The sequence below is a fragment of the Daldinia childiae genome (assembly GCF_008694065.1).
Source record: "Daldinia childiae strain JS-1345 chromosome Unknown Scaffold3, whole genome shotgun sequence".
Lineage (NCBI taxonomy): Eukaryota > Fungi > Ascomycota > Sordariomycetes > Xylariales > Hypoxylaceae > Daldinia > Daldinia childiae.
Window position 1 is genome coordinate 950,427 of NW_022984644.1, and position 9,762 is coordinate 960,188.

At 45.9% G+C, this 9,762-nt stretch overlaps 2 protein-coding genes across 4 annotated transcripts; one reads left to right on the top strand and one right to left on the bottom strand.

The window, feature by feature from the left end:
* Positions 1-885: 885 nt before the first annotated feature.
* On the top strand, positions 886-2,860 carry GL218_02996 (the record flags this gene model as incomplete). 2 transcript variants are annotated; one of them, XM_033579540.1, is made up of 3 exons in its annotated part: positions 886-1,593; positions 1,648-1,965; positions 2,021-2,860. In XM_033579540.1, 3 exons carry the CDS (start codon positions 886-888, stop codon positions 2,858-2,860), a joined length of 1,866 nt encoding a protein of 621 aa, XP_033436200.1. The 2 variants fall into 2 exon arrangements, with proteins under 2 accessions (XP_033436200.1, XP_033436201.1); XM_033579539.1 differs by lacking the exons at positions 886-1,593; positions 1,648-1,965 and having other exon boundaries at positions 2,276-2,860.
* Positions 2,861-4,587: 1,727 nt separating this feature from the next.
* On the bottom strand, positions 4,588-9,515 carry GL218_02997 (Multidrug resistance-associated protein 1; the record flags this gene model as incomplete). 2 transcript variants are annotated; one of them, XM_033579542.1, is made up of 6 exons in its annotated part: positions 4,588-5,341; positions 5,394-5,705; positions 5,837-5,971; positions 6,087-7,477; positions 8,268-9,215; positions 9,300-9,515. In XM_033579542.1, 6 exons carry the CDS (start codon positions 9,513-9,515, stop codon positions 4,588-4,590), a joined length of 3,756 nt encoding a protein of 1,251 aa, XP_033436202.1. The 2 variants fall into 2 exon arrangements, with proteins under 2 accessions (XP_033436202.1, XP_033436203.1); XM_033579541.1 differs by lacking the exon at positions 9,300-9,515 and having other exon boundaries at positions 8,268-8,635; positions 8,759-8,954.
* Between the last annotated feature and the right edge of the window lie 247 nt (positions 9,516-9,762).

A 9,762-nucleotide genomic window follows, 5' to 3' on the forward strand; every position in this document is an offset into this window, starting at 1 on the left:
GGGACGTTAACCATCTTCAACGAGAAATAATTGTCATCAATCCTGAATCGGAAATTCAACGCGCTCTAGCGGCAAAAATCGCAAAGGACCGTGCCAACACTGAGGTTCTTGATATGGCACAGATAGATAAGTATGAACATACGGACTCCGAGCCCATCGTTGTTGTCTCGCTCCTCGGTGGGCGTTGCTTTTTTTGCGCAGGTTACCGAAGCAGATTTTAACTTCCTACAATCACTTGTGGCTAGGTTCCAGAATATACTTTGGATTTCCTTGCCGACATGTACTGGCAATACTGTGAATGACTCACAATTTGCCCTGGCGACTGGATTTTGGAGAGCAATCCGCTCCGAGCAGAGCCACAAATGCATTGCCAACCTCACTTTCGAATCTTGGACACCCGGGAGCGAAGTTGATTTTATAGAAAACGTTCTTCGTTCTTGTTTTGGAGATAAACCTGCCTGCACGGATCTTGAGTTCATTGTTCGTCATGGGCAGCTCACAATTGGGCGTTTGGAACAAGAGAGTAGACTTGACGAGGAGAGGATATCTCGCCTACGACCAAAAGCGTCATCTTCACCTTGGGGAGTAGGTCCGCCTATAACCCTTGAAGTCGCGAAGCCAGGAATGTTAGATACGCTGAGATTCGTTGAAGACTCAACTAGTGACCTGGGTCCAGACGAGATCGAAATAAAAGCAGCTACGTGGCCGGTCAGTTTTCGAGATGTGTTCATTGCTTTGGGTCGCCTTGACAATGAAGGACTCGGATTTGAGTGTGCAGGCACGATTTCAAGGGTTGGCGCCAGCTCTCCAGCCCATTTATGTCCTGGCGATCGCGTTGTGATGTTATTTCACCTGGCTGCATGAGGAGTCATCCTCGAGCACCCCATGATTGGTATCTTTAAGATCCCAGACAGTCTATCTTTCCACGACGCTGTCGCTGCTATGAATCCCGGTACGACTGCCTACCATGCTCTGGTGAATGTGGCCCGTCTACAACCTGGAGAGAAGGTATTGATCCACTCCGCTGCCGGAAGTACCGGGCAGATGGCTGTTAAGATAGCGCAGATGGTTGGTGCTGAGGTCTTTGCAACCGTCGGCTCTGACGAAAAGAAGGAGCTTATCACAAACCCTGAAGGACTCAATATCCCAGCATCACACGTTTTCAACAGCCGCAACACCCTATTTGCGAAGGGTATCATGCGCATCACAGGGGGTTATGGCGTTGATGTCGTTCTGAATTCACTTTCGGGGGATGCATTGCGAGCGACCTGGGAGTGTATCGCACCATACGGCCGTTTCATCGAGATTGGAAAAGCCGACATAAAGGCGAATGCATCACTGCCGATGGCAGGTTTTGCCAAAAATGTTAGCTTTGCAGCTGTCGATTTACACCACATCGCCTTGTCAAATAGAAAACTCATGCGCCAGCTGGTTGAACGGCTTCTAAGCCTAATCATTGACGGGAAACTCAGCCTCCCATCGCCTTTGCATGTATATGCAGCTTCTGAAGTTGAAAGGGCTTTTCGGTACATGCAAAGCGGAAAGAATACAGGGCGCATCATCATCAACCTTGGCTGCGAAGACGTGGTTTTGGTAGGTTAATAGGATACTTGAAAAATTAGCGAAACTACGCTAACACGATAATAGAAACACCTCGTAAAAAAGACCACATGGCGGTTTGAAACTGACGCAACATACATCGTGGCCGGTGGTCTTGGTGGCCTAGGGCGTACCATCGTTCGATGGATGGTTGAAAGGGGCGCTAGAAACCTCATTATTCCTTCACGGTCAGGGGTCTCCTCACAAGCTGCATCGGAGGTAGTTGCGCAGCTCACGAGTAAGGGCATCAATGTCGTTACTCCGCGATGTGACGTATCATCAGCCAAAGAACTTGCAGCAGTCTTGCGAGACTGTGCTCATATGCCTCCAATCAAAGGTTGCATCAACTCTGCGATGGTTCTCCAGGTTAGAATATCCTCCCACTATTAGTATTTAAAAAGCTAGCTGACACCTCAAACAGGACGCAATCTTTGAAAACATGACATATGCACAATGGTCTCTTACAATCCATTCCAAAGTTCAATCGAGCTGGAACCTTCATCAGCTATTGCCGCGAAACTTAGATTTCTTTATTCTTCTGTCGTCGCTCGCGGGTATATACGGATCTCCAGCACAGTGCAACTATGCCGCTGGCTGTTCATACCAAGATGCCCTGACGAAGGCACGTACGATTGATGGATTTGGTGGCGTATCTACCACTCTCGATCTGGGCTGGATGTATGATATTGGAATTATTGCTGAACACAGCCAATATCACCGCAACCGACAGGAGATTCGTGATATGGCCGCCGTCTATGGTGCGGACCTGCTGGCTTTGCTCGACCACTACTGCGATCCGACCTTGTCGCGGTCTTGGAGTCCATCCCAGAGCCAACTTCTTGTTGGCAGTTTAACACCACAGGACTACTATTCTCGCGGTCGAGAGCCGGTTGATTGGGCCAGGCGGCCGTTATTCGCCGGATTTGATGTCATACGTCAACACACTAGCATCGGATCTAAAGACACGTTGTCAAAGCAGGAGGATGCTGCTACATTATTTAGAGAAGCAAGCAGCCCTAAAGATCGTACCATGGTTGTAGTGAAGACCTTAAAGAAGAAACTCGCACACGCGTTAGGTGTGCAAGTCGAAGATATCGACCCGCGTCAAAACCCGTCGGATTATGGTGTCGATTCTCTTATGGCTGTAGAGTTACGAAACTGGATATGGCGCGATTTCGGTGTAAAAGTTGCTGTATTTGAGATATTGGGCAGGACTGCAATTGAGGATTTGGCTGGGTGTGTAGCGGAAAGGGCGGGATGAAGGGAAGACACGATATTCTTCTTTCTGTGAGGGAGCTGGAGAAGGTCAAGATATTGCTACCTATATACGTTTAGAGCACCCAGAGCTGATATATATAATTATATGGCCCTTGTTATTGTTACTCTCGTTTAGTGAAGGTGGTGTGTAAATATCCTTGTGATATCTCCAGGCGCCTAAGTACATAAGAGGGACTTGAGGGCCGCGTGTGAACGTTTCATATAATTACGAAGACCAAAATATAACTGCTAAAACTCAACGAGCGTTTATACCTATACGTGGACCTAGGCATAACAGGTAATCACAGGTTGTTGTGGATTACAATTTGTACTAGTTTCCAATAAGAAAATCTCGCGTTTGGTGTAGAATAATTTGGTACCTAAGTACCTCGTACATAAAATAATGCGCATCTTATCTATAGTAAATTGTGTTGTTGATTCAGAGAACATAAATGCATGTACTTACCCGATGTACCCATCAATTCGACGATGTATTTCGTATTTCTAAAATCATCTTGAGATTGAAAAAGAAATAGTGGGCCAATGAGAAGGGCTGATTCGACTTTACTCAATTAATCGAAGTGGATCAAGGGGAAAATCTGGGGTAAGCCAATCGGAAATTTTCAGGTAGCAGCCCCACCCAAATCAGGCCAAGTGTACCGTCGCTCTGGGTGATCTTCCCGCTCCTCCCCCACATGTATATAAACAAGGGTCTCTCCCCACAAACTTACCTTTTCCTTCTTCCTTTTTTTTCCTCATCATCCAAAAAAATCAGTCCAGACATATGAACTAGAAGAATAACCTTCGCCCGGGTCTATCTGGTGTTTCGAAAGATTCGCCTTCGGGATCATTTCGGATTCGAGTCCCTCTTGAGATTGTCAGCGCCTTGCCGTGGCTTTTAGGGGCCAATCTTTGCATCTCACTCGTCCTTGCAGGGTGCCTCATTCCCTGCACGAAGGGTTGCATTCCCTTGGGCAGCACATCGTTGGTTGCATTCCTTCGATTTTGTGCCTCCCGACGTTCATAGTGACACCGATGCGCGTCAGGTTCGGATCATCTCGCCCCCTCGAGTCGGCCAGCCCACTGTGCAGGCGCCCGGTTCGGTTGGTCAGGGGACTCCACTGCGCTACTCATGTCTAGTAAAATCTCGTCGTCGGATCTGGGGGGGTTTGGTCTTCCGTCAGTTTTACATCGCCTCCGGGTTAGACCTCTGATCTATAGTAGCAAAGAAATTCTCATGCATCGTTGGCTATCCTCCCGTTCTTGATACTTGTTTTTGAGGGCGAGGAAGCGTTGGTTGGTTCGGATATGCCAATGCGACGAATACTTGTTATTCTTAGCCCAGCGTCTTTCCTTGTGGTCTCATCTAGTGATGTCTGACTGTACCTGATTTTATGGATTGCACTTCTACTTTTGCTCTCTGGGCTGCCCGTGGCCCTTGACCTTGGTATTACACTGCCTCCAAGGTCATAAATACGGGTACTCATGTTTTTCATCATAATCTCTAGCTTGCTGGGGACATGAAGAAGAACTTCTAGTATTATGCCTTATTCCAGTACCCACCTGCTTTAATATTACACACATTACGTTTGATGAGGTTTTCCCCATACTAGTTCTATTTATGTTATAATAATAACAAGTATGAAAACTGCAAACACTTGTACATAGGTAAATGTAATTATCATAGTATCTACTACAATTACTGCACTGATTTGCGTAATCACCGTTGGATTAGTTTCCTCCGACATTCCACAGCTCGCCGAATCTGGTCCCCGCCTGCTTCACCAACTGGGCCGGGTTGCCCACCTCGACAATCTCACCCTTATCCATAACGACAACACGATCATAATCCATGATCATGTCCAAGTGGTGACTTACAGCTATAACCGTGTACTCCTTGAACTCGACGCTGATCACCTTTTGCATTACCTTCTCGGTCTCCCGGTCGACGCTCGAGCTTACTTCATCAAGTAGTAAAACACCACCCTCAGTACCTCCACCACCAAGCCCAAGACTACGTGCTCGGACACGTCTGCGAAGGATTGCCCGACAAAGGGAGAAGAGTTGTCGCTGTCCTTGACTCAACGTGCTGGCTGTCAGCCCTGCCTTAAGTCCACCTCGATCGCACACGAATGTCCATAGGCCTACTGCTTCGAGGACGGCCCGATAATCTGCAACTGTTGAAACAGCTAAAGGGTCCAGATTTTCCTGGAAAGTAGATCCATCCGGGAGGAATACAATATCCTGGGGGATGGCAATAATACGTTGTCGGAGAGTGGCTCGATCTACGCGGTGGAGAGGTGTATTATCTATAGATACGCGATCGGGTGTATCGTTGACCGGGTCAAGAAGCTTCATCAGAAGGGCAACGAGGGATGACTTGCCACTTCCTGTCCGGCCACATACTGCAACTTTTTCCCTGGGAGAAATTTCGAGTTTAATATTCTTGAGTGCCATGCTTGGTACTTCAGCTGCACTTTCAGCGCTAGAGAATGTAAGCTCTTGTTTGATTCAATAATAGAAGATGGAATCAGTACCTGTAACTGGCTGAGACACCTTTTAGAGAAATTTCCCCGTACTGTGGCCACTCCTCAGGCGGGACAATATCCTCCTCATCCTTGTCCTCCAATCCAGCGTCCTTCTCGAAAGACTTTAGCCGAGTGATAGCACCAAGCGACGTTTCAAGCAATGTATAGTACGTAACGACGTTTGTGAGTGTTTCTCCGAATCCCATCAAGGTCACTAAAGACGCGCCGGTGAAGCCGGAGTTAGAGTGTAGGCTTGTAGCAAGGGCCGTAAGAATAACAGCAATTATAGCAACGACAAAATTTAGCACTAAACCAAGCCACCTATAAGATTACATTAGTGATCAAAGTAGACTAAGAGCATAAGGTCAAGTGAATATGTGAATTCATGAAACCCCGAGACAGTAGTTGGCTAGGTTGTGGCGGGAAAATTTGGGATGAGAGGGAGAACTAACTGTTGAATCATAGTTAGGAGGTATGCAGGTCGCTGGGATGTATCCAGGAGGTAGGCATTCTTTGCACGGTCATTGGCAAGAAAACCGAAGGCTCGAAGGGTGACAACGCCATTTGACGTATCAAGAAAATGAGTGCTACATGTATTAATAAAATCTACCATATTTCGGTACAATCATTCAAAATAGTCTGGTTGAAGATAGAAACCAAACCACCATGAGATTTAACAATAGTTTAGAGGGCATTACTTACTAGAGTGGGCTTTTCGCTTCTAAGTCTAGTAATCTTAGCTGTCTTGACGTTCGAAGATAGAACTTTTGAATTCCGTATAGTACAGCTATTAGACACGGGTAACTGATTGCTAGGAACGGCGACGAAATAGCGATAACGGCTGCCTGGCCAATGGCGACAAGGACAGCATTTATCACATTAAGGAGGGCATGAGGCAGCTCGTTGTCGATAAGGTTTAGGTCTTGAGAAAACAGATTCGTGATGATTCCTTGGTCGGTTGTTGTCAAGAAACTTAGCGGTGCATGCGTAAGTGTCCGCAGAGCATCGTCATGAAGAGACTTCCCTGACCGATTGATAACTATAATGTAGATTAAGATTGCAAGGAATACCAACGACATCAAGGCGCTCGTCTGAAGCAAAGCATAAATCCCTACGTAGTAACTAAAAGAGTGTGACGGATTTGTAACCGTAGCATCATCCGACCAATACTTCAACCATACTGTTGGAAAATTGCAAAAGAAGCTAAAGAGCATACCCAAAACTAGAAGACAAGTACCAAGTATCATCCCCATGCTTTTTAGGTATACCATATAAGCTGTTTTGTCACCCATTAGCCGCGCCTTATCACTTATTTTCAGCATGGGAAGTAGTGTAGGTATCTTTTCCGATGGACTATGCGGAGGTATAGGGGGATCGGGTTCGGATTCGACTTTGCCACTGGCTATCTTGCTTGAAGACGAGGACTTGACACCAAGACTATGAATATAGCTTCGATTAACCATAAGATCGTCGAATGTGCCTTGCTCAGTGATAGACCCGTCTGGAGCTAAAGCAATAATATGCGCGGCATTTGGGAGATGACGGACGGAGTGAGTACAGAGTACAACGGTTGTTTGGCGTCTTTTGAGGATCCCATTCTCCCCAAACACACGCTGAAATACCAGATCTTCAGTGTCTGCATCTAAACCGCTGAACACATCATCCATAATTAGGAGTTCAGATTGCAGGTAAAGGCACCTCGCTAGCGACACACGTTGCTTCTGGCCTCCAGAGAGAGTTATGCCATTACTACCAACATTCGTCATATCCTTTAGAGACAGCGTCTCGAAATCAACGCCGAGCATTGCTCCGTCAATGACCTCAGCATATCGCTCAGGTTCGAAGGGCGAATATCCAATAATATTCTCCCTTATGCTGCCATTCGAAAGAAACGGTGTTTGGCTACAATACCCAACGCGTTGAATGTTGCTAGTTGTCGTGACTGTCCCTCGATGGTATGGTATTTCTCCTAGAAGGGCTTTGCATAAAGATGATTTTCCCGATGCAACAGGGCCAACGATCATTGTGAGGCAGCCCTTAGGGATCTCGATATCGATATTATTAAGAACCATCTTATTTGGTTCCAACCAAAACTACCATTCTTTATAGCAATAGCCAGCAAAGCTGAAGACTCGTCCACGGAAGGCTTTTCGGTCGAATCTTCCGATTCTATAAACGCGATACGAAAATCATCTCGTGACTCTCTCTCCAGAAATTCCTGTATACGGGTGAGGCAGGCTAGCGCTCCAACAAACTGAGGTAAACTTTGAAATAAATTGCTAAGAGGAGATGTCATTAGTAGAAGGTAAGATACAGAAGTAAATAACCTCGCGGCGTCTAGGCTTCTTCGGGCCACTGCAAAAGTTACGGCTGGAGAGACGAGTAAAGGGATATAGGCGAAGACTCCCGCTACGAGTAACAATGATCGAAAGTTCTGACCTGCTTTTAATTCATCAACTCGAAGCTTCTCGACAACACGGGCGATCGGATGAGCGAGACCAGAGAGTTTGATATTTTTCATCGTTGCAATAACCCTAGAGGTGAGCCCGACACGTTTTTGAATACCGGCCGCCCACGTTCTTTGCCCTTTACCCGTAAAACGTGTGATGGCACCAACTCCACATGCACATACCAAGACTATAATTATAGGGGCCGCAAATGCAGCGCCAAGTAACCTGTACAATAACGCACTCGAGAGTCCAACTTCAATTAAATTTGACCACTACAATGATTAATTAGCAGTGTTAACTCTTATTCTAAAGAAGAAATTTGACAACTATCAATAAACGTCGTGGGGTTAGCCGGGGGCATAAACATAAATAGAGGGGAGAGCTTGGTAAGTAGAAAAGGGGGTGAAAGCGGGCAATTGAAACACCCACATACAATTTCGTGTAAGGACTTAAACCCACGCATGGTGCGTTCTACATCCGTACTCATTAATGTTATGGAAGCATTCTCGTCTTCACGAGCCTCTGTAGCTTTTGCGTAAACGGCCGTAACGAGACAGGCCCGTGCCATATAGAGCATCCGATGGTGAGCATACCAGTACAACGCTGTCGAAATTGCAATGGAGAAATAGATACAAATGCTAGCACCAATAAAGCCGTACCCAATATTGGCTGGCAATTCCGATTCTGATTGAGACAGTCGTGTTGTAAGGCTGCTTATAAATAAGGGTTGGCAGAAAGTGAATCCGATCCTGGCAAGCCTCGCAGGAATTGGGAGTATGAGAGGTACCAAAAGCGTCCGGGCTAGTACCTTTAAAATATTAGGCTTATGATTCTTAAGTCTTGCATCGTCTATTTTCCGAGAAAAGATTTTTGAGAGACGGCTGGCAGCCATGTTCTGGTCGAGTGGATATAAGTCTTTTATACCTAAAACCTTGCGATAACCTTCGAAAAATAGCCAGTTGAGCCAAGAGTAAACACCGAGGTCGAATATGCTGCTCGTTTCTTCCGGGCTATGCTCTTTAGCATTCCAGATGACCCATTTGGTCTTTCGTCGACCTTCAAGCAATATCATAGCAATTTTCGTACCCAGGACAGCCGTAAAAACAGCAGAGAAGTCCATCTCTGATCTAGTCTGGGAAGCCAGCCAAAACGTACGGACCTGGGTAATATCAAACAGGAGCGACCAAAAGAGATATGCACCAAGAAGGATGGATGGCCTTGGAGACTTTTCATGCTCAAGGTAAGATAGTCCAATCATGCAAAAGCCAGTAAGAAGACGAAGCACGAAAGAAGCAATATCAATATTGTTAGCGCCAAGTGAGAGCATATTAGCAAGGACGACCGAAGAAAGCTCCAGGAGAGTATATAAGGCGAGCACAGACTAAGCGGATAAATGTGTGAGTTTATACAGGCATAAAAATTCCATCATATAGCTTAGATACTATTTTATAGAAAGGGCACTTACAAGTTTCACGAGTTGTAATAATGGAGCATCAACGATCGTAGGTCTCTTTATGAGTAGATATATTCTCCATGGTGACAAGAGAATAAAGACAAGAGAGGGTGCGAGAGAGAAGAACAGCTGTTCAAACTTGATAGTGAAGTCGAAGTCACCCCGACATCCTAGGACGCTAGGTCCTAGAGATTGATCATTGGAATTTACACAAGTAGAAAATAACATCCTGTCGAGAATATGATCAGCTACAGCATCGGATAGAAGTTGTTCGCACAAGACGATTTGTGGACAGTCCCGAGTTTATATTTCCCAGAGATACATAAATATGTACATTTCATACTTTACACATAATCAGTAAAATAACTTAAATCTTACCAAGTTGGGTATAGACATGACGACTCCGTGTTTGAGTCTGAATCCGAGTGCTCGTTCGCGGAGGGTTATTAAATATAGTACAACACCGAGCATCGCA